Source organism: Aythya marila (assembly GCF_965140915.1).
Source record: "Aythya marila genome assembly, chromosome: 17".
Lineage (NCBI taxonomy): Eukaryota > Metazoa > Chordata > Aves > Anseriformes > Anatidae > Aythya > Aythya marila.
The window spans coordinates 2,952,029-2,976,575 of record NC_139058.1 but is presented as its reverse complement, the minus strand read 5'-3'; the positions used below and the strand labels follow the sequence as shown (position 1 = coordinate 2,976,575).

Below are 24,547 nucleotides of genomic sequence, written 5' to 3'. Positions count from 1 at the left end.
ATAAATTTACACTAGGGGTACTCAGTTGAAGGGAATTCAAAAAATCTTCCCTCTCTGAAAACTGTCTTTGTCGTACATAAACGTGGGTGGCTGCAAAGAGCTTGTTTTTCTGTCAACAGGCTGAGTCAGACTGCTTTTTAGTGGAATTCGCCTTATTTTATAAAACTAAAACAGGTTAATTTGTCCTTTTCCTTCTCTGGACAGGTAAAGAAGGTGTTTGGCATCCTGTCTGCCATTTCTTTATATTAGTTGTGATTAATATCAGTCCTTGATCCACTACCTGCCTTTCTGTAGAAGGCCTGGGGAACCCCGGTACTCGCATAGGTTTCTGCCTGTGCCTTTAAGTGGTGTGGCTTGAGAAGTAGTGGAAAAAGACAGCACCAACCAGTTGCAACTGTTAGAAATTTCATTCTCAAAGGAAGTGTCAGCGATGGTCTCGTGTGGCTGTCTGAAGGATCCATTTCACTATGACTCTCCAAAATCGATCCGCTTTCGGAGCGTTGGATGTGTATGTGCGAAGTGGTTCATTTATGTAGTTATTGCCATATATATTTGGTAAGTGCAGGGTGATGGGACACGGTGTTGTACACTAAGAAATGTTGCTTGTTTCGCAGGTTGTCTGGCTTGCAACGTGGCTTTTAGTGCTTTGAGCTCTGTGGCAGCAACTCAAGACCATTGTTCTAGTGTTGGGCTGTTCTTGGAAGATGGATGTGGCAGTGGGAACCTGGTGGTGGGAGTTGGGCACAGGAGGTTACTTAACAGGGTGGGGTTACTAGGACAGAGCTGGGTTTCTACTAACAAATGCTTTCAGTTTCATTTATTGCTGTGTGGTTCTCATTTTTGTTCTATTAAAACCACACTACCTGCACTAAAAATCTCAGATTTACACCAGTGTTTCTGAGATTAGATCTTGTTCTGGAGTCTCCTATCTAGGGTTAGATACACCTAACAGACGAAATAGCCAAATTAGCCCTTGAAGCAGATTTCAAGAACAATAAGGTGTTCTAGGAATATGCAGTAATTCATTGCCTCTAAAGGGCAGATTTTCCTCTTTGCTCCCAAAGTAGGGCTGTTTTCAGTGATAAGTCTTTGCTGAACAAAGTCTGCAAATTTAGATGGTTGGTTTCTTTCTTATGGGAGGGCAACACGCCAGGACATTGAGCACACTGATCGCAATCTCAGTAAGAATCAATTCGGCAGGAAATGCAGGCACCTACTGCTGCTCAGACCTGGGCTCCTACTGCCAATTTCCAAACGCATGATTATCCCAAAGTACCGTTCTCCTGAAGGAAAAGGCTGAAACACTGTTATAATAGACACTATAAATGGAGGAGCATTGATCTGTTGCTTTCGGTTTCTGTCCTTCAGAAACTTTTATTCCCTCCAGAAGAGTCTGTTGTTAAACTGAAATGGTGCTGGCTGCTGTGGCTATGCAGCCAGTTTGTTTGTCAAATAAAGCCTTTTATGGTACTTTTATGTAGAGAGGAAAGTACCTTCTGAACATACAATAGTTTTCAAAGTTGTCAGTTCTTTCATGAATTAGATGAGTGAAATGACTTCCCTGTCAGCATAAAAACAGAGATGACTTTCTATTAACACACACAATGCATGAGGAAGTAAAAGCATTAGGACAAGATTTTTAAAGCTATCAGAATGACATGCAAGAGTACTCACTCTGGAAAGTTAAAGACTAAGTATTTTAAGCTCTCCACCCCCCAAAAAAATATATGTAAATCCCAAATATAGAGAGGACACTACTGTTTGTGACACAAAAGGTCAAAGTCTAAGTAGAGTAATGCACCATGGGCAAAAGTTTTTGGATGACATTAAGCCCCCTTGCAGTTAGTTGGTGTTTCACAAATGGCATCTGAAGAACCAGGATGTGACCTAATGCTGTCTATAGCATTTAAGTGGTGAAAATAGAAATTCTCTGTGTGTATTTGAACTCATTCCTGACAAAGCTGAACATTGCAAAGGTGAATCCAAGGGAAACTTTGGCCCAGTTGATGCATCAGTCTCACACCAAAAGGCTCTCAGTTACTTGAAAATGCTTGACTTTATCTTGCAGTGCATTTTGTCCAAAAATGATACAGAAAAAAACTGACCCAATTTTATTTTTATGAGTGTACCTGTTCTTTCTGTTTAATCTTGCCAGTTACACCCTCATCGCTCACAAGCGCTATCAGGAGAAGGAAGAAGTTACCAGCTCAGTTCGCACTAGTGTGAAGGGAGTGGCTCATGCAGTCAGCAGGATCTGGGATACAGCAGAATATGCCATACCAATGCAGGCAAGTCTTAATTTAATGTCAGTATAATATTCAACTTCTGTTGGTACATCTGTGTTTTTTTTTTCCTGATATGTCTCTCCTGGAATGAGCAGCAACATTAAAGGAGACTTTACAAGTGAGACAGCAGTCTACAAAACCAAATCTACCCTTTCTTCCCCGGTACAAGGAAAAAGATTATCATCTTTTATGATAATTCTGTGGTGCTATTTGTTATGAATTTTTACAAAATCAACAGATTTATTCCAGTATAGTGGTACTAAACACAGTAGTATCATTACTAGTTAGTGCCAGCATGTTTTTCTTGGCTGCAATGCCAGATTAAAAAATAAAAAATCAGGGCCTTTTTGCCCTGGTTGCTCATTTATGCCCTGATGATGTCCCTGGCTTTTCCTGTTTAAGCCAGATTGAATTTTAATGTCTGTTAGGGGGGTGGTAGAGCAGAAACAGCCTCACAGTCCTTCCAGGTAATGATCTGGAGTGACTGAGGTCTGAAACAAGTCTCTGAAATTTCAATCAGATTCATTTTCTTTTCTCCATGTAGTCGAGAGACTCTTTTTTTGTGATGACCAACATCATTCAGACAGAAAACCAGCTTCAAGGCAGATGCCCTGAGGTAAATATATATATTTATATTTTTTTTGGTAATTTATATTTAGGATGATGTTATTGAATACAAATAGACAGTAGTTAGGAGCAAATACTAACGTTGATGTAAAAGAGCGGACTGTCCTTGGGACCATCCTGTGCAAGCAAATACTGCTGCTTTTAATGCTTGTATCTCAACAGAAAGCATGCAAAATCTATTTTAATTGCTCCATTTCTTTCCTCTACTCTGGTGTTTCTTGGGGATTCAGTTGTCAGTTGTGACTTTGCCTTGTAGCAATGACCTTGCCAAATGTACCTGCATCGCTTTCAGGAAGTGGTGACATTCAGGCTGGTGTAGCTTCTCTGGCTTTGCTGCTGGTCTTGAGAAAAACCTGAAGGGATGACAGAGTTAGAGAAGTGCTATCAGGCTTCTCTGCTGGTATGGTGCTCTTGCTGTCGCTCATTCCTACATGTTCCCTTCCTTCCTTTCTGTAGCCCGAATGTGGTAGTCAGCTGCAGCTCTCCTCTTCATTCATCTGCCTGGCCTAGAAGTGGGACTTTGCAGAGTAGTTCCTAAACACAAGTTGACTTTAACTGGCAAAAGTTTATGGAGCTGTTAGTAAACAAAGAAATAGTCCAGTATTAGATTTATTGCACCTAGTAGTGCAGAAAAGAGTACACAAAACAGGAAAGGACATAATAAAGGAAAGTGTTATTATAAGCGAGAAAAATATTTTGTTTTCCTTTTTTTTTTTTTCAGCTAGCTTAGCCTTGTGCTTGTTATAAGCATAATAATAAGTAAGGATTATACTTTCTCTGCATTATTTTCTCATTATTTACTGTTTTTGCATTGAAGTTAAGAAAGACTTTTTACATAGGTGTGGAGAGGAATATATTTATATTGCTCTTTTATGTCATTTTTTCAGGCTCCCTTTGCCAAAGCTATCTGCTCTACAGACAAGTCCTGTGAAAAAGGGAGTGCAGATGTCCACAGTAATGGTAGGTAAATGGCATTTTCAGATTTAAATATTGTTTGTGGGTACTACCTTCTGTTGCATTATTGACCAGTGCAGAACGTACAAGTTCCAACTTGGAGAAGAATTGCAGTAGAACAATACAGAATCCTGAGAGATATCTGATAACCTATTTTTGAAATGACAAAACAGAGTTCTTACCATTTTGTATATGCCCTTTCTAAAAAGAAAAACAGTGAAAGGGAGCAGAGGAAGGGCAAATGTGAAGAGGAGTGCAGACCGTGATGTGAATTAAGACTCCCAGTCACTCCCATTGAAGTTCGTGACTGCTCAGCAAGGGGAGTGACTACAGGATCTTTTTGAAGGGTCTGTAACATCCCCATGATAATTAGTTCTCAGAATGAGACAATGACATCTGTCGTTTTTTGAGGGCCAGTTGTCCAGAAGATATCTTACAGTTTTCATCAGCTATGTGAGTTGTTTGTAGTGCTGGGATTCCTGAATTCAGGCATCTGGCTGAATTAGCGCTTTAGCTGGTAAAGACAGGGCACTCACAAAAAATGCTGACTCTCCAGGAATATAGAAAGAATTAAGTTTTTCTGCTTACCTTTATATCCTTGTTTAATTTGCTTATGTTGTTGAATTAAACTTGTTAATTGTTTAATTAATTGTTAATTAATTCAGTTGACTGAAACAGCTAATTTCTCAGTTTATACCAAGACTCAGATATGTAACTTCATGTAAAACTTTGCAGGAAAGTACTTCATCCTCAGTCCAAACAACAGCAAGCATTGTTGACTCAAGTAAAGGGCTAAATAAGGATTGATGATGTGTGGCAGGACCATGATTTGGTCCTGAACAGAAAGCTGCAAGAATTTATAATGTCAAAATCTCTGCTTTATATTTGAGGAGGAATCCACTGCCATGTGGAAACTCTCTATATGGTGCAAAACTCGTGTTTGCTGAATAAGAGCTTCTTTCTCTACAGGAGTTCAGACAGGAAGATGTGTGCAGTATAATGCAACTCTTAAAACCTGTGAGATCATGGCATGGTGCCCTGTGCCAATGGAGGAACACCCCCCTGTGTAAGTAAAAAATATACCTTTTTTTTTTTTTTGTCAAAAAAAAGGATTTGCTTTGACAGAGTCATACGATTTTAGGATAATCACTTTGCTCAGGCACGTACAGATCTCATGTAAAACAGCTATTTTCTTCATAGCCATACTGTTAATGCTTACTCTATCTAAATGAATTCCTTCTGCAATTGTCCTGCTGATTGTGCAGTGAAGCTGAAGCCTCCGGTTTGTAACGTCATACAGCTTCCAGAAAAACAATTTTAGATGTCACAGGCTCATTTTGAGTTCACTAGAGGCATTTAGGTCATGAATTCAAATGTCAAGGAAAGCGTGAGATAGGTTTCCTGACTTGGGGTTCTCTTCTGCCAGGCTCAGAGCTTTGGGGTGTAGAAGCTCCTCATGTGTGCATTTACCATAGCAGGGTTGCTTCTACCACTCAGAACAGTAGCACTGGATTGGTTGTCTGTGCTGCACAGTAGCATTTGGGGGTCCTCTCCAGACTGAAGAACAGGATCTTCATCCTTTCTAGACAGGTGATGAAATGCTGGCAATATATAATAGTGAGCTGAAGAAAACTGGAGGAAAAAGACTCTGGGGAACAATGTTGCTGTGACCCAGAGAGTGGAATGGAGGAGCCCTGTGGCCATCTTGCTCTGTAATCGCATAAGTGTGCAGTGTTCCAAGAAGAAACTGGTCCATTTTCTTTCTGTATCAGCCAAAGCATGAAGAAATTTTATAATCGTTTTGATTTCTACAGAGATGCTGGAAATTACGCTCTAAGACTTAGAGTGGATGAGTAATCAATTTTAGCTTCTCTCAACCAGCTTTTGAAATATACATGTAAGAAACCAGGTCAATTACCACTTCCATTAACTCACTGCTTTTAAAAGATAACAAGCATGATTCTGTGTATGTATCCCATCTTTTCTTTATGTCAGAGACTGAGAAGTTTTTCCACTGCCAGGTTCCATCCAGGGCTCACAACACTTCCTGCAGCAACTTTGAGATTTTTTCAGCTCTTTAAAGGAAGTGCCATTACTTTTGCAGACAGAGCTGTGATCCGAAAAAAGGCTCTGCCCAGAAACAGGAAGGATATTACTGTTCATACAGCATCCTGGAAAGATATGCATGAGCTTCCTGAGCTATTGGAATCTTAGGATTTTTTTGATAAAGTCTCAGTGACTGCCAGTCATTTCCAAATGCCATGTTGTGTAGGCTTACTGCCGTGTGTTCCAAAGGGAATTTTGTCGTTTATTACATTGTACAGTTGACACATTCTGTCTTGTTTCCTAATCGTCCTCTACAGTGCCAGTAGTTGATCACTACCAGGGACCAAAAATAATGGATGAGAGGTTTGATCCAAACCTCTGATGTAAAATGTTCCTTCACAATTTTCATTGGCAAGGAAAAAAGGAGGAATTGCTAAATAGCAAAGCTGAGTGTTTGTTTGCTACCAGAACAATATATAAGAGAAAGGTCAGAGCCCAGGAAGTTTTGCCGTCTGGTTGAGATACTGAGGGAGCAATGTTGGGTTTTGGTTACACCCATGATTGTCTTTATTGTCCAAATTCTTTTGAAAGATAAGTTTCATGAGCTATACAGGAGTACTCCTTTTCCTTCCCGTTAGTTATGGCTGGAGCTGAACAAAGGAGCCAAACAAAGCTATTGCATTTTGGCAAGAAGATTCTTTTATTTTTGATTGTTAATTTCTGCTTCAGACAGGGCACAGCTGTCAGATTAGCTGGCCCAAGGATAGGTGTTTACACCGCGTTTTCCAGAACATCTTTGGATCAGATTTCAGATGCCTCCCAGTGGATGAGTTGCAGACACTTCCACGTTATAGGTTCATTCATTTTTAGCTCTTTAACAGTTAACATACATTATTCATGTCTTGACTGTTATACACTGAAATTCTTCAGAAGCTTTTATGTCCAGATAGTACCTGCAAGTACTAAATTGGTTTGCAGCCACGTCTCTCATTCATTGACTTTGTTTAGGAGATGCTGTGAGATGTCCTTCATGGAAACTGTCACCCAACTAATGTGCTTCTAGTCATCATAGATCTCTGATGCAGAGGCATTGCTCAAAGTGCAATGATAGGAAAAATACTGCATGCTTAGAAGCATTGTCCTTGATATGGATGACTGCTTTGAAGACTGTTTACACCCCTTGGAATGGCTGTCCTGATGAAAATTAAAATTTTCCTGACTCATTTTCAAAACGGAGCTGTGCGAATATTCCAGTCCAGCACTGTCCCTGTGCACGACATATACTGCTAAAAATTGCATCTGTTACTCTTCTATAGCCCAGGCAAGTCCTGGGGTGTAGCAGAGATTGTCTCATGCAATCTAGGCCAAGGTTACTCAGCTGGCAACTTGTAGAGAAGTGCCTTCTTTCCTGCCACATTAGCTTCAGAGAAATGACTTTTGAGGAAGGGTAGGACTGGCAGCCTGCTTCCCATGGTGTTTGCAGTTCACCAACATATTTAGTGACACAAACCACTGTCTCCCCACAGTCTGCAGGGTAAGCCCTTGAACTGGTATCTTCTAGAAAGGCAGAACAGTCTTTGATGATGTGATTGACACCTGACTTCCAGAGACATCCTCTAGGAATAAGAGCATGGCTCATTCTTATATTCTTACTAGCTGTGCAGCTCTGGCATAAATGACCACCTGTCTGCGGAGACCAGCAATGAAACTGCCTTTGTCATTGTGCAGAAATAATCAGCTGTCAAATGGTATAAGCTCTTACTACTATTCTGTAGCAAGAGTTATATGAGAAGTCTTGTGAGCTCATATTTTAGCTGCACGTAGCACACATTTAGGCTCAGCCCACACAAGCAAGAGCAAGAGGGAGAGAACAATTTATATCTAAAACTAAGAGAATGACCTTTATCTTTCTTGGTTCCCTGAGTCACTTAATTCTGCTTTTCAATCTCTTTCTCAGCAAAATCTTCTTCCTACTGACAATTTTCCAGGTAATAAATTAGCATAGCATTAAATGATGCATTTAAGTACAAGAAGTTACTTCATTTGATGTTTCTCTTCTAGCCCTGCTGTTCTGAGGAGTTCTGAAGACTTCACAGTGCTAATAAAGAACAACATTCACTTCCCAAAATTTAATTACACCGTGTAAGTGCAAACATTCCCAAATGCTTTCTGAAGAGTGAGTGGTTGTGCTCTAAAGAAAGGATTGTGTAAATTGTCACCTTCTTTACTCAGAAAGGCTGTCTTCAGGGCTTTATCTGCATGAGCAACAGCTGTTAAGTCTCTAGTCCTATTAATTCTTCAGGAACCAAGAGAAATAGAAGAGCTTGGGATCACAGCCTCCCAGGCACAGGACAATCAAATCGCTCGTTCAGATATACTGGTTTATGTTGGGCTAAAACGACTAAAGTACAATGTAACAGTTGTGTGATCCAGATTATAAAGTGAAAATATTTAGTTTACTCAGGTAAATTTTGCCTGTGATATATTCAAAGAGTAAAGAATTCATCTTGATTTGTAGATCTCACTTAGGGAAATATAGATCTGGTAGATGTGAAAACAAAAGCTCATGTAAGTACTATCTGAGCACATTTAACACAGCTTCTATTAAGAGTGAAGTCCCTTAGCTGTATTTATAGCTGCTCCAGCTTTTGTTTTTAATTTTAAACAACTCTATGTGTTCTTCACAGACAAAATATTTCACCAAATTTCAATTCTTCCTGCACATTCAACAAGATAACTTCCCCTCTCTGCCCAATATTCCGTCTGGGAGATATCCTTCAGGAAGCAAAAGAGAACTTTTCAGAGGTGGCAGTAAAGGTCTGTGATACTACTTTCTTTTTTATGCTCAGTGTGGAAACTTCTTTCTTTTTCTTCCTGAATATTTTGCTGACTGCCATATAACGAAAGTGTTCTAGGTTTAGAAACAGGTTGTTTGAGAACCAACATAGCCTCACATTTTAAAAAATAAATGTATTTACCATCTCACAGGATGAAACCTGCGTTGACAGAGTTGACACTATTTGGTTTGTATTACTGTAGCTTGTAGAGGCCCTTGTACCACCTTTCATTTAAACAGGCCCTATATAAGGCTGTCACTCATGATCATCTTTCAATTCTACCAAAGCACATCATAAATCATGTTACTTCAGGAAAAAATTATCCAAAAGTCGGACTGGCACAAATAGTGGCTTATGTTTGGCATTAAAAAGTTCAGCAAAGGCAGCAATCACACTAGTCCTCACACTTACTTTTTCTGTTCCTAGGGAGGAATAATTGCCATTGAGATTAAATGGGACTGTAACTTAGACAGCTGGTCTTACTACTGCAGTCCAGAGTATGGTTTCCGCCGCCTTGATGACAAAACAAGAACCCAATACCCTGGTTTCAGCTTCAGGTAAAAAATGTTAGATGAAGCAAGTAAGGTGTTTTCTGAGTTGAAGCGAAGATGTGATGAGGTATGGAGGATGACAGCTTGGAACAACTGAACATTTGATTCTGCTTTGCTTCAGTGCTCATGTCCTTAACTTGCAGTTACTGCAGTTGTATCATCATGGTCATTTTCCAGGTGAGCATGGTTGTATGGTAGGAGGTTTTATTTCTGTGTTGAAAGGCCTAGAAATTTTCCACAAGTGTTCTGGGAACTAACACAGAAAATAGTTTGGGCAGGTTCCACCATATGGTAATTGAAGCTTTAAACTACCTAAATTTGTGAGTTTCCTAAGGCAATAAAATAAAATAAAATGTTTTGCTAACATCTGGGTAACCCTACAGTTCACTGAATCAAGATATATTTAAAAGTAAATTAGAGCATTTGGTTCTGTGTTCATACAGCAGACCTACGAGAAATCCTGACAAAAAATCTTGTTGTGACTCTAGTTCTAAATAGTTACACAATTTATCAAATGCATATCAGCATGTTTAAAATTAAAGTTATCCCTCAAATCTAGGACAAAATTTTTGTGTAACGGCACTTTTTGACTTTGGTTATTATCGTGGGTTTTCATATGTCGGTGATGCTAGCATGAGTGTCTGAGCTGTCAAAGAGCTGCCAATATACGTCAAAGCTGAGTTCTGCTGGAGCTGTGCAAACAAGGAACAAATAGGTGTTCCCTCTCAGCTGACAACCACAGACAGGAGATGGGGGAGAACACAAGTTAAAAGTGGGACAGTTCTACAAGGCCGAGGCCAGCGATGTTTCTATTCAATAGACTTCTGCAGGCAAAGGGGATTTCTTAGGCTTTTGGAGGAAGACTGGAGTAGTTTTGAGGATATTAGTATCCGATTAACAGCTAGGGTCAAAATGCCAAGAATGGGTTTGCCCGAAATCCTGTTTTTTAAGCATCAAAATATCAGTGGAAAGATTATTTTGCTGTGGTGCAGTTGAAATGTGTGCTGAAAGGAAGTAAAACTCTAGTATCCAGGAAGTGAGCTTCATCTGAGAACACAGGCAAGCCTGCTGGGAGGGTGTACAGGATACCAGACAACATCCAGATGGCCTGATTCTACAGCTGTTAATCAAGGGGTTTTATTGGCAAAAGAAAGCCATTCTCTGATGTCTGCAAAATTTAAAAAAGAGGTGCAGAGTAGGTCTGTGCAGCAATTCAAAAAGTGAAAACAGTGAAAGTTGAAGGATGATGAATAGTTTGAACATTATACCATTTAAAACAGCCATGGGTGTTTCAGGGAAGAATGTGCACAAACTCTGCCAGTGTTGAGCTGGTGTATGCAAACCTGTATAAATGGCTGCTGATTTCAGTAGAATTACCCAAAGGAAATGATCCTACAATAAATATTTTTCAAGAAAACTTTTATTCATCAGTGTGGCATTTCATAAGAATGTAACATACTATCAGATCAGAGGTCCATCCAGCCCAGCATCAGTAGCAGAAGAAAACTTTAAAAAACCCTAAGAAACAGGTTATAGAACGCTGCTTCCCCTGCAGTCCAGATGGGGACTCTGGGCAGGTTATAACCTGTCTGCATGGAGTCCTATTGCTTTTAGCCCAGTTCCAGAGGAAATTTTGTGATAGACTTGAATGGGAAGATGTAAGCCTTCTAAAAGAAAATAACTACTTGAGGTGCAAGGGAGCAAAGCTTCAGACGGTGGTCAAGAAAGCTCCCAACAGGTCATCTCTGAGCACAAAGCTGTTACAGAGAAGAAAGCTTGTATGCCATCAAGAAGAAATATGAAATAACCTCTACCATGAGGGCTAGAGAAAACCTCTGATCCTGAAAACAGTTAGGAAAACTTTAAAATAAAGCCTAAATGACCTGCAAGCTTTGGAGGCTAAGAGCTGGCTGGTAAAACATGCATTGGTCACAGACTTTGGAACCATTCAGCACAAGCAAAAAGGGTATTTCATATCTGTGCAAGCAAGAAGAAAGCAGAACACATTATGCTGTGTTTTTCTGAGTGACTTTCCTTCAGAGAATTTTATATCGTATCTCTGTGAATGAGAAGCAAATGATCTAGGAAGCTGATTAAGAGTAGTCTAAAAGTCTGACAAACTTACCTTGGAGTAGAATGCAAAGGGAATGCGAAATACAGAGTGGAATCAAGTAAAAGCTTGCTCTGGGCTGGTTCGTTAGCATCAAGATGGCAAAGCAGAGCTGCAGGGACTGAACCCAAAGAGTAAAAAAAGGAGGAAAAAGTATTTTTTCTTGAGATGTCTCTATAATCTGAATGAGTAAACCAAGACACTGGAAATCAGAAGGCTAAGCTGATAGTATTTATGCTAGACATATCCTCTTAAACACAGTTACTCTTCTTGTAGTAGAACAGGCAGCCAACTATAAAAACAAACTTTGATTAACAATGACAGAGTGATCTGTGAGTATCTGACACCCACGGAACTAACCTTGCAGCCCTTTAGCTCAGCAAATTGCAATTCAAATTATTTATCTAAATGAAGGAGAAGAGGATTTAGAGATCACTCAAGTAAACCAGTCAAGAACAACACAGCATTTTAAATCCTGACAGCGAGTCTGAGGCAAAAGACATACGGTATTGTTTTCAGTAGCTGAGAATTAGTGCCATTGTGTGTTTTAGTAAGTCTTTCAGTTCAATGTAATGATTTTGTCTGTACTGCCAGCTTTTCATTGTCAGGCTTGAAAAAGATCTCATTGTTGCATGCTCTGTGACTGTTTATTTATCCATAAGCTGATGTGAGCTGTGCATCAGGAGGGTCATGTTGTTGATAGAATAAGAAACTGGAAGTTCATAAAGGCCCATGTGATTCTTGGCACTCTCTGCTGCTTAAGGAGTTGGAAATGAGTGATAATCCAGCATGCTGAAGTGTCCTCAGGAGTTCAGAGCAGGTAGTGGAAAATGTAGCATTAAAAGACTTAAGAACATGGGCACTTTTGCCATTGCCAGTTCCTCACATATTCTTGCTAGGGTTTTCTAACTGCTTTACCCATGGTTGAACTTCTTTTGCAGATTTGCAAGGTACTACAAGCTACTAAATGGAAAGGAGCAGCGAACACTTTTCAAAGTCTATGGAATACGGTTTGATATCCTCGTCTTTGGCACAGTAAATGCAATTGTTTTTCTTTGTGGAGGGAGGAGAGAAAAAAACTTACCATTTCTTTAGCCCTACGTCTGCCATATTCCCCTTTCCCCTCTTCTGTCCATCATTCTGGAAAGGAAGTCATGTCAGATTAGTAGATCTAAACTCAATTGGCATAGGAGAACAAAACTGAGAATGAAATAGCAGGGTTGAGAGAGACAGGATTGTTGTTTAGACAAAGAATAACAGGTATCTTGTCTATCATGAACCTTGTGTGTCACCGCTGTTTCCCTCTCAAATTGTTTATTTTCCCCTGCAAAGTGCTAGAGATAGTTTATGTAATCTTGGGATTGGATGGATGAATCATTGTGAAAGGACAAAAAGAGAACTGGCATTCAGATGAGTGAGTGGTTATAGATCTTGCTACCCAGATATTCTTTTATGCTTCCTTTAGGGTGGAAAATTTGGAAGTGTTGAACTCTTCACATTCATTGGATCCACAATCACCTATTTTGGTTTGGTGAGAGACTTGGTTTTTGTGTTAATAGAGCCAGTTCTGGAGAACTCCAGTCTCATTAAGAAAGTGGAATCACTACTTGCTTTTCTTTCTTATGCAGGCTTTTACTGCCATTGAAATCTTTTTTTTCTTATACAATTGCTCCTGCTGCTGCAAAATACCATTCTGTGATAATATAATCAGGAAGAAGTATGAGACTGTGCTGGAGCCAAAACAGGTAAAGAATGCAAATTGCTGTTCAGTAGACACACAAATGCCACAGATCAAACCCTTCGTAATCGCTGTGTGGTTCATTCCTGCTTCACTGCTTGGGCTTTGTTCTTCTGCACCCTGCGTGCAGCCTGCAGTTGTGGATTTAGGAGATCAGAGATTTTTGTGAGAGGGATTGTGGGATCCAGTGCATAAAGGAGTTGGCAAAGGGAACTGCCTCCTCCTTTTCATGCCAGAGAATCTCCAGGTAGCTTCTATGGAGCTGTGCACTGCATGGCTGCAGTGGGCTCTGCACATAGATCATTGGCAGAGCAGAGCAACACCATCTCTATCAGAGAAACACGCTGGGAGTAGTGACCCTTTAAAATAGGGGAAGGAGGTCACAGAAGGGTTATCTACAAAGAGGGCTTTGCTCAAAGGCTCTTCCCTGCCAACCTGAATTTCCTCTTCCTCTTTTTCAAGGCATTACCAGTTATTACTCTTGGGTACACCTGCTAATTCCCCAGCATTTTAGACACATGTTTTTTAAAGAAAGGCAAAGATGAACTCTCCACATAAAGGCCCTGCACAACCGCACTCCTGCAGTTAGCTACAGTTAGTTCCATAACCTCTCTTCCTCTTAGCTTTGTCTGTCCCTGCTGCTGCCCATGTCCTTGCTATCCCAGATACTGGGATACATCTACCCTTGCAGCACACAGTTGCAGGGAACTGTTGTCAGCATACAGACTGCAAAACTGTGCTATATCCCCAGCTTTCTAGGTAACTATTCCAGCTGACAGTGCTCATTTCTTCTGCTCTACAGGTGATGCTTGTGTCCTATGTTGATAAGCCACATGTTATTTTGATAAAGAAGCCTCTGAAAACAAGCTTGCAGTATGCTGAAGGCAGCATTTTTGAGGTAAAGGCAGACACTTAACCTTTGGGATTCCCTCTTCAGAAAGGAGAACTGAGGAATGTCATATCAAACTGATTTGGATTTCCCCTTCCCCATATTTCTAGATTAGATCCTGAGGGACTAAAAATGGATTCCTATTGCCCCCCTAAAGTTAGTAAGTCCTGTGACCAGAGGATGTATTTTCTAGAGTCAGCTAAAAACTGCTGCTTTCCTGTAGTGGGCATGTGCTAGTGGGAGTGTGTTGGTGTTGAAACAACTTGTAAGGTGTCAATTCGATTTTGCAAGGGTGGGCGTTGGCAACACAGAAAGATAAGCCTCCTCCAGATCTGCTGATCTATCATCATTATACTTATTGTGCTGTGTCAAATGAAAGACCCAGTGGTGAGGATCACTTGTAAATTCTCTCTGCAGATGGATGAAACAGCAGCAATGCTTTATCATCTAATTTATGTTGGGAATTGCTTTGCAGAATCACCCTGTGAAATTCAGTGATCCTTGCAGATTCTTCACCAAGGAGCCCAGGGAGAACCATGACACTGAAGAATCTCAGCTTAGTTGGCTAATGCAAAGCACCCGTTCTCCAAAGTGCCCCAAGTGGTGCTGCTGTGGCCAATGCAATCTGACGCAGAAGTTCCACGAGCAGCTCTGCTGCCGCAGCACAGATGGGCCGTGCATCACAACCACCTATTGGTTTAAGAAGCTGGTGCTGTCCAAAGAAACCCTGAATAAAGCCCTTCTCTACGAAGACCCCTTTCTGGACCTGAAAGATGACAATACCAGCAATCAGCTACGTCATGCTGCTTACAAGCAGTATGTTCACTGGCGTTTTGGCTCTTTTGAGTTGGAAGACAGAGCTGTCATCCCAAGTTGCTGCAGAGGGGTGATTAGAAGTACTTATCCTAAAGCAGATGGCAACTATACTGGTTTTAAGATAGAATGAGGAAGCAGCACAACTTGAGCTCATGCTGTGGCTTACCTTGGGCATTTAACCTTTGATTTCTTTCATAGGATTTTTTTTTTTTTTTTGATACGTGTAAAAGAAGAAGAAAAAGAAAGTGTGTGACTTCCCAAAATCTTTGCTGTGCAGCTGAATTGTTGTATATTGTCATTAGAGAGGGACTGTTGCCTACTGTTTGACTTAGAGGAACAAGTACCTTGAGCTAAAGTACGTACTTCTCCCTTTGTTTCGCTCTGTGACTCACCCTGTGTGGTTTAGAAATGTAGCCTCTGGGGTGAACTCTTAAGGCTACGTTTTAGTGAGAGGTTCCAGGTCTCCTGTCTTTGCTTTGGCGTGTGCCAGACTCCCAGATGAGTGAGGAGATGACCAGCACCCTGAAAATAAGATGGAGCCAAGAACCATCTAAAAGCATGACCCCTGAAAGAAGGAAGCCCAAAAGAAAGATCAGTTGAAGATGTAGTCCTGAGCATTTCTCTCCCCTAGCCTCACCACCTTGCTGCAGCTCTGGATCAGAGGTTCTGGAAGGAGGCCAGTGAGTATGCATTTTCATAACTCGCTGTTAAAGGCCTGACAGTCTGTCCAGATTAAACAGGCTTATTTTAGATTTCAGTGGCACAGAGAAAGCATTTTCTGAAAAGCCCAGCTGTTCTCTTTGTATTGGTCCTTTTACCTTAAACCGGGAATTACAGTGGAAAGTACTTTTACCATCTTTGTCTAATATTTTCAGGCATTTCATTCATATTCATTGAATTTTAATGTTAGTCTTTGTCCTCCTGTTTGCTCTTAGCTTCTAACAGGCCTTGCCTCCTACACCTCCTCCTACTGCATGCAGCACAGTGCAAGTTGCTTTTTACAGTGATGCATAAGGCCACAGCCAAGGAACAGCAAATTTAGGGTAGATTAATCAGTGCTCCAACACCTTTTCAGTTCTTTCTTTTTGTTGTACTTGGCCATGTTCTATTTTTGTAGAAACAGGGTGAGAAGGATTGTAACGTGTATATTTTGCACTCCTTTCAACTAAGCTTTGTTCTCTCCGAGCTAAACCAGCAGTTTGCCGTTTCAATTCCCAACATACATTTTGAGATGTATGGCTGGGAGATTGTCAGCTATATTTCTATCTTCAGTTGTAATATACATTAATTGTATTAACATTCACATTGCATCATTTTATATATCTGGAGTGAGAAAAGATTACAGTTGGCATTAATGCATTCCTGTTCTGACATGTGCGCTATTTTTCCTTTTGGAAGAATTACAATGGATATTCACTTAAAACTGTGATTTTTAAGTTCTTTTCACTTTTCTCATGTATGTTTTTCTTTAATACCCCCCCCCCCCCTTTTTTCTCCTGTCACTTTTAACTGGCTTTGCAATAAACAGAGCATTTTTATTAGTTGAGTTAGAATCTCTTCAATGATTTTGCAATGTCTGAAAACCCCACCGCCACTTGGTGAGCTCTCTTCATCTAATTCTTTGTCTGCTACTTTCTTTCCCCGTAACCTTGCTAACAAGGAGTGTGGAAAAACAAACAAACCAGCAAAAAAAAAAAAAAAAAATCAGGACCCACAAGTGCCCAGTTCTTTCTTTTAACACGGATTTTTAGGCCCCAGGCCACCCCCGCTGCCCTGCCGGGGTAGCTGAGGGGAGCCTGTGGGCAGAGCGTTGCCCCGGCTCATCCCGGGGCGCCCCACAGGACTCAGGGCCGCGGGGCACCCCCTTAACCCTGCCGAAAACAGCCCGGGGAGAGGCCGCAGGGGCGGCTGGCAGGCAGCTTGTGGAGAACGGGCGGGGAAGGAGCTGGGGAAGCGCCGGGAGCCGCTCCGAGCCCCGGGGGCTGCCGCGGCGCTCTCCGGGCTGCTCGGGGCGCTGTGGCTCCGCGGCGGGGCGGCGGCGGCCTCTGCCCGCCGTGTGGGGCCGGAGGGCGGCGGGCAGCCCGCCCGTCCTTCCCGGCCGCCGCCATGGTGTGGTGCGGGGCCGTGCAGAGTTTTCTCTTCGAGTACGACACCCCCCGCATCGTCCTGATCCGCAGCCGCAAAGTGGGGCTCGTCAACCGCGGGGTGCAGCTCGCCATCCTCGCCTACGTGATCGGGTGAGCTGGGGGCTTGGGCGTTGAGGGAGGCGGGCTGCTGTGAGGGAGGAGGGCGGGAGGCTCCTCATGGGAGTCCCGAGGGGCTGAGGGGGCAGCAGGGGTCGGTCTGGGGCTGCCGTAAAGGCGGAGGCTCCCCGGGGCTGAGGGGAAGGAGCCGGCGGCTGCCCGGGTCCCCGGTTCTGTCAGGGAGGCGCTGGGAGGCGGGAAGCGACCCCCGGGGCGCTGAGGGGAGGGCTGGGGTCGTGCCTGAGGAGAGGGAGTGTGTGGGATGGGGGCGTTTTGGGGGAAGAAATGTGTGGGATAGAGGCGTTTTGGGGGAAGAAATGTGGGGTGAGCTCCAGGAATAGGGCAGATGTGTGCCTGTTGGTGACGGTAACTGGGTCTTGGCTGCTTCAAATCACTTTTCAGAAGGATGTAAATGGCGTAAAGTTTGGAGAGGGGTTGGTGGCTTTCCCTCCCACCTGTCGCCAGGTCCCAGGTAGCATTTTAAAACATTTAAAAGCTCGCACGAGGCAAAGAGCGTTGTGTTGTGAGGAAAGACCTGGCAACCAGGTGGTGGACAGCCCGCCATGAGAGAGACCAGGGAGGCAGCAGGTCAATGTTTTACTGACAGGAATTACTCCTGCAGTGTGGCCCCATCCCTAGGAGCAAGGAAAAACCAGGGCAGCCCCTCCTGGTCACAGGAGCAAAGATTGTGCTTTGTGTGTGGATTGCTCCAGTCTGAGAAGATATGAAATATCGGTATAAGCTGTAAAAGTTAACCTAATTTCCAGTTGTTCTGAAATGCTTTTTGAGGAGATGGATCCTTCACTGGCAGCAAAGGATGTGAGTGTATAGCTTTTACAGTAAGTGCCAGTGGAAACCTGAAAACTGTAATTATTTAAGGCATGTAGTTGGGAAAAGTCACGAACTGGTTATCCTGAGAGTTGCTTTCTTGCATCCTTACACCTCTCACTAACAGGGGGTTTCTGCAGCGCACTCTCTGTCTCTTTCTTGTTCCTGCACACAGCTGGTGAAAGGAAACTTCATCCTATTCTCGTTTAATACCTAAATAAAAAGCCAAAAATAGATGGTGTGGACCAGAGCCAAAGGGCCTGACCCACCACCTATACAGCAGTAAGGGCCATCCTGACTGCCCCGAGTCAAGGTGATGTTTGCTTGGCGATTGTAGTGGAGACCATGGCAAAGCCCTGTGCTGTTTCCCCTCTTGTGAACTGATCTTCACCTGTGGGAGTGGGAGGACGTACATACAATTATGCAGTAATGAGACACTGCCAAACCACTTAAAAAAAAAAACAGAAGGGAGATGGCTGATCCTGTGACTTTTGTAGCAAAACACTGTGAAACTATATGGACCTGCCTTTTCAGGTTACATATGGAAAAAGGTGAAATTCCCACTGCCTGTGCTAATTTATGATGTTTAGCTGCTTTTTGTTGTGTGCTGTGTGGTTTGATTTCTTTATTTTTTTCTTGCAATCCCTATCTTGCAGCTGGGTCTTTGTGTGGGAGAAGGGCTACCAGGAAACAGACTCTGTGGTCAGTTCTGTAACCACAAAGGTGAAAGGAGTAACGCTGACAAACACATCCTCCTTGGGAGCCAGGGTCTGGGATGTAGCTGACTATGTCATCCCTCCTCAGGTATGAATCATTTCACATGCAGACGGTGGGTTTTCTAAGAAACAGCTGCTGCTCTGCCAAAATCCACTGAGGTCTGGAGCAGCTTTTGCTCCAGCATAGCCTTTATACAAGAGAATGTAGCAAATAAAGCAGATTAGGAAGCTTGTTTCAAGCAAAGTGTATGTGTGTGTGTGTATGCATATGAAGGATAATTTTGCAGACTTAAGGAAAAAGTTGTGGCAATAACCACATCCTCCCTCTTACTCTCAAAGGCAAACAATTCAAAGATAATTTGTTGGCAGAAGCCCAAGGAATAGCCTGCCACTCATCTGATCCGGAACTGAACAGGAGGTATTGCTGTAGTTACTGATTGGTGGTGTGTCTGCAGGAATCTGCGCTGTGTGGGAAGTACGTGGCCTTCAGGGTTGGCAGACGTGGCCAAGCTGCTAGTTGTGGGTCACTCTGTCTGCGTCAGTTGTGGTGCAGAAAGTGATAGTATTCAGCCAGTTTTTGGCTGAGTGATCGTATTTGCATGTTAATTGAGCAGGAGGAAAGAACAGATCCCAACTCATATAGATCTGAAAGTAATGGAAGTGGTGTTCACTGCAGAAACAAACCAAGACTGGTCAAATATTCAGTAGATATACTGAAAAAAAAAAAAGTGAGAGTCGTGAACAAGCTTGCAGCTGGATTTTTATTCCTGGTCATGCCTTGTAACTCCCAGAATAGCTCTGTGATCTGTTTTCATATTGTAAAGGAGGGGCCAAGTGGGAGGACAGAAGGGGTTGCTAGCCCCACATTCCTTCGTCTGCCCAAAGGCAGTGGTATCAGGCGATACTCGTGGGATCCTGCTCCTTTAGCAAGCCCCCTCTGCAGGACCATCTCAGCTTTGTCAGTAAAGACATTTTGACATCTGGGGCAGTGCCGTGGATATGCTGTGCATAGTATTGTCACTCTTAAATTTCCTTCTCGCTTTGCATGCTCAGGAGGAGAACAGCGTGTTTGTCATGACCAACATGATATTCACACTAAACCAGACCCAGGGCCGATGTCCAGAGGTAGGTACAGGGTCTGCTTTAATCCTACGTGGTGTGGTCAGGAGTGTGGGGAGGGATGGTTTTGGAGTTTTGTTTAATTGTTGTTCCTGTCCAGCTTCCAGATGATAAAACAGAGTGCAGCAAGAACAACAGCTGTGTTCCAGGATATGTCAGCACCCACAGCAATGGTAGGAAACTTGTTGCAAGGGCTCTTTCATTCTGTGTTGTGATATCTCTGCGCTGTGCCCACTCTCCTGTGAAGGAAGCAGCATTCCACTTGAGTCTCCTTGTTCTCATTCTTTCCTACCTAAGAGAACTGAAAAGGAAGCTCACATTTTTCTTCCAGGGAAGAGCAGATGGGCTTAACTGCGTTGGGTGGATACTGGATGGATGTGTGCTTTGGTGAGTTAGTAAACAGTGTGAGAGTTTTTTCAAGACCTTAAGTCCATGAAGCAGTTTCACATGCATAGATGAGGATTTGACTTGGAAAACGCTTCTTTCTCTGAAATTGTACTACAAGTTGCAATGGAAAATAATGAGGATTAGACAGTGGCACTTCCCTTCCGAGCAGACTGCTTTCACCTTAAAGAGTGAGGAGACATCACAGGGCAAATACTACCTCTTTACTTTTCCTTGGGAGTGTCTCCATGTGCATGTCTTTCCAGGCATCCAAACTGGGAAATGTGTAAATTACAACGACAGCATCAAGACCTGTGAAGTCTTTGCATGGTGCCCCGTGGAGGATGACTATCATGTACCCAAGTGAGAGCTCTGTCTTCTTACTCTGTGGTGGCCCTCCTGAGAGCAGGCCAGCAGTACACAGCTGGTTTCTGCCACAACCAATGGTGTTTCCTTATGCATTACTATTGGGAAAAGCTAAAGAGGTTATCATCAAAGGCCCTGCAGTGATGAAGACCTTGTATGTGAAAATATAAATGAAACTTACTTATTTTTTTCTGTTGTTTTGCAGGCCAGCATTCCTGCAAGGAGCCGAGAACTTCACCATTCTGGTGAAGAACAATATTTGGTATCCCAAATTCAACTTCACCAAGTAAGTAGTGTGCGAGGCGTTGTGCTGCCTGGCCTCCTGGACAGTAAAGGGGAGCTGGAGAAGCGGAAGAAGATGCAACAGATCTCCTCTCTCTGTTCCCCTATAGACGAAACATCCTCCCCACTATCAACTCCACTTACCTCAAGAACTGCATCTATGACTCCAAGACAGATCCCTTCTGCCCTATCTTTCGCCTAGGGAAAATAGTTGAAGCTGCAGGGCAGAACTTCCAGGAGATGGCTGTGGAGGTATTTGGCAGACCTTTCTCTCGGGTGTGTAGGATAGGAGCAGTAAGTAATCATCCCCCCCGCCTGGTGGCATGAGCCATGGGACGTGCATTAGCTGCAAAATGGAGAGCTGCCCTGGCCAGAGGGAGCAGAGTCAGCTCTACTTAGCAACATTTGGCCTTGGGTGCCTTGGTGGGGCTATGTTCTCCTGTAGCAGTGGGAAAGACTGGGCATGCATCATGAACCAGTGATCAGGGTCCTGCTCGGCCCAGAGCCCTGTGCTAGGCTCCTCAGGCTCTTGGACTGCTCACCAGCTCCTCTCCTCTGCTCTGCAGGGTGGAGTCATGGGGCTGCAGATCAACTGGGACTGCAACCTTGACAGAGGTGCTTCCTACTGCGTGCCGAAATATTCCTTCCGGCGCCTTGACAACAAGGACACTGCCCACACCGTCTCACCTGGGTACAACTTCAGGTAATGTGGCAATGGAAGGGACCCTGCTGTGCCCGTGGCTCCGCCTGCCATTGGCACAGTGTTGCAGGCTGCCTGCGCTCCTCTGGCAGTTGCAGCTGGTCCTTGGACTTCCTCTGATGCTGTAAAACTTGCTTGGAGGTTTTCTTTGGTGCTGTGAGATGTAAGGGGCAGGGAGCACGGGGGTGGGAGGCTGAAGGGCCTCCTTCACTGTACAAGGTGAGGGAAAAACTAGCCTCTAGAAGGTGTCTCTGTCAGTCAGAGACCAGATCTGTACCAGGAGCATCCTTCTGGCGTACACCACCACGTACGGGTGCTGGTTGGTATGGGTGGGTTCAGTACCACCAGTAAAGCTGCTGCCATGCAGACAGAGCACGTCCGTGTTTGGGAGGTGCCAGGCCTGCAGGTATTGGGGTGTCAGATGATTCAGGCTGGAGGATATCACAGCCCAGCTGGTGCAGGCTCTGAGATGCTCTTGCTAATTGCAGACCATGGTGCCTGCCCTTACCAATCCTTCCTGTTCTCTTCTACCCTCTTCTGTGCTTCCTCCTGGCTTAGTGAACCATGTGACAGAGTAAGTCTAATCTCACTTATTTGTTCATATTCCTTTTCCGTGTCATTTGCGTGCGAGTCACGTTGTGTGGGACAAGGAACTGCCTTTGTGTGCCGAGCTGAGCTGTGAGCTCTGCTGCCTCCTGCGCTGCCTGCTCCCGGCCCTGCCCTCTTGTGGCTGCTGTGCTCCTACAGCCTCCTGCTTGCCTCTGTGAGGGGCTGATTCTCATGTGTAGCTGAATTTCTCCCCATCTGTCCTTCTGCTCACCTAACTTCCTCCTTTCTCTATCCTTTAGAAGTCTCCTGACTGGGCTGGTGCTAACTGCAGTTTTAAACTTGCCTCTTCTGGGCTTTTCTCCTGTATGTGCTTGCTTGCATGTAAACTAATCCGTGGAAGTACAAATGTTTAGCCCATCCTTTTGGGATGGGGAACACACCTGGATGCTGCATGAAGATCACATAAGGAACCTCAATATTTCCAGCTAAGCTCTGACTTACCTTTTTTTTTTTTTTAGGTTTGCAAAATACTACAAGGATAGCAGTGGCATTGAATCGCGGACACTTGTCAAAGCCTATGGAATCCGCTTTGATATCATAGTGTTTGGAAAGGTAGGGCAACTTCATTCCTGGAGGTTGTGGGGTGAGGGCTTTCAGAGACGCAGAAAAAACATTTAGCCTTGTAACTGTCTTCCAGGCAGGAAAATTTGATGTAATTCCTACAATGATTAACATTGGCTCTGGCTTAGCGCTGTTCGGAGTGGTAAGTGACTGCACTAGGACTGAATTCTGGGTTAGTGGCTGAGTTCTGAGGATCATTGCCTTAAATTCTTCCAATCTCCACTAGGCTACAGTGCTATGCGACCTTGTTGTCCTGAACTGCATGAAGAAGAAATACTACTATCGGGAGAAGAAATACAAATATGTGGAGGATTATGAGATGGTAAGCATCAATGAAAGCAGGGCGAGATGCCTGTGGAATCAGAGGAGGAAGCATTCTGAAACAGGATGTACAAAGTCCACATCAAACACAGGCTTTGCACCACAGCTGTGAGGAAACTTTGTCCTCAGAGCAGCTCATTTTTACTTCAGAGCTGTTGTGGGGAGAAGCACTAGAAAAAAATATTGTGTTTCCTGGGCAACCACTCTCAGAGAGGGAAGTGTATGTTCAAGAACTTGTGCTCCCACTGCATCTCTCTTCTGGGTTGCCATCCTTGGCAGTTGCCTCCCACAAGCTGCAGACAGTTCTGCTGTTTTCAAATCCCCCCAAAGCCTTTGGAGGTTCCTGCTGCTGCAAGCAAACACAGCCCCTGGGCAGGTGTTTTCTGAAACCAGGCTGCTGATGGCCAGTTCCACTCCCCTTCAGGAGCTAAAGGATCCATCAGGCCAGTAGGACTTAGCCCTCCTCTTGCCTCTGGTGGGGTTCCTTGGCTGGTGCTGAGGGCAGAGCTGTGCTCTGCAGCCCTGTGCTCAGTAGGCAGTGCAGAAAAAGGAGGATTTCTGAGTCAAAAGACCTGCTGCCACTGGCACTGTAAAGTCTGAGTCCAGTAGCAGAGAGTAGATCGCCTGTGCAGAGAGGGTTTTGTGTGAGAGGAAGTGGAAGAACAGTTCTCTGGCAGATAAACGTAATCTCTGATCTTTGCAGGGAGACGGCGAGACCTACGGAACCGACTCCTGATCTCCTGCTGCTGCAGCACCAGCTGCTGCTGTGAACTGACGCTGTGAATGTTTCCCTGACCCTGCTGTGAGACCTGTCCCTCTCTTCCTTGGAAGGAAGGGGGGAACAAACCTAAGAAAGGGATGTTCTTCACTACTCGCCACCTTTTGCTAGCCAGAACCAACCCCCAGAGAGGAGAACTGGATCTGTCTGTTCTTTCCAGGTGAACTGCACTAAGCACATACAGAGCCTCGTGGTTTTGTGCCAGACCTCTGCACAGATGAGCTTGGGATAACATCATTGTCATTTCAACAGTCCTCCTTTCCCTGAGCTCAGTGGTAGCAGAGAGCAGCAAAGGCTCTTCCTTACAGCAAACATGGCTCCTGGCATGTGTTGCCTAACCTTAGGAGAGCAGTTATCAGGTCACTTTTCCTCACCATGAGGGATGGTGATGTTTAGGTGAGACTTCCTTCTATTTAATTGTCCCCAAGCTCCAGTGGCCATCAACTGAGATAAAGCGGTGCCCCATTCCCTTGTGCTACGGTACGTGGTTTACTGGTTATAAGTCCTGTTTTCTGTTTTGTTGTGCCACTGTGCTAAAATTTGCTTTCTTTTTTAATAAAATGTTAACTTCTATCAGCCCTCTTGGCATCCTGCAAGCTGAGTTTTGTTTTTGTTTCATTCTTGATTTGCCTGCTGCTGCTCTGAGCACCAAGCTGAGAATAACAACTCAAATGATGTCTTGCCAAGAGTCAGCTCTCCAGTCTGTGCCCACGAATAGCCCACAAATAATTCACATTGTCTCCTCCTTGTCCAAGATCCCCAGTAATGGTACAGCACCAGGCTCCAG

General features: G+C 43.7%; 1 protein-coding gene across 1 annotated transcript; it reads left to right on the top strand.

Moving 5' to 3' along the window:
• Positions 1-430: 430 nt before the first annotated feature.
• LOC309884927 (P2X purinoceptor 7-like) lies at positions 431-24,334 on the top strand (the record flags this gene model as incomplete). The annotated part of the gene is made up of 25 exons (XM_082774405.1): positions 431-555; positions 2,156-2,288; positions 2,830-2,901; positions 3,800-3,872; positions 4,836-4,932; positions 7,974-8,054; positions 8,600-8,729; positions 9,176-9,306; positions 12,352-12,445; positions 12,876-12,941; positions 13,039-13,155; positions 13,951-14,046; positions 14,513-14,981; positions 16,724-17,090; positions 18,581-18,728; positions 19,694-19,765; positions 19,860-19,932; positions 20,410-20,506; positions 20,715-20,795; positions 20,902-21,043; positions 21,358-21,494; positions 22,559-22,652; positions 22,738-22,803; positions 22,888-22,983; positions 23,686-24,334. The coding sequence occupies 25 exons, from the start codon at positions 431-433 to the stop codon at positions 23,716-23,718; spliced, it is 3,090 nt and encodes a 1,029-aa protein (XP_082630531.1). The 3' UTR covers positions 23,719-24,334.
• Positions 24,335-24,547: the final 213 nt, after the last annotated feature.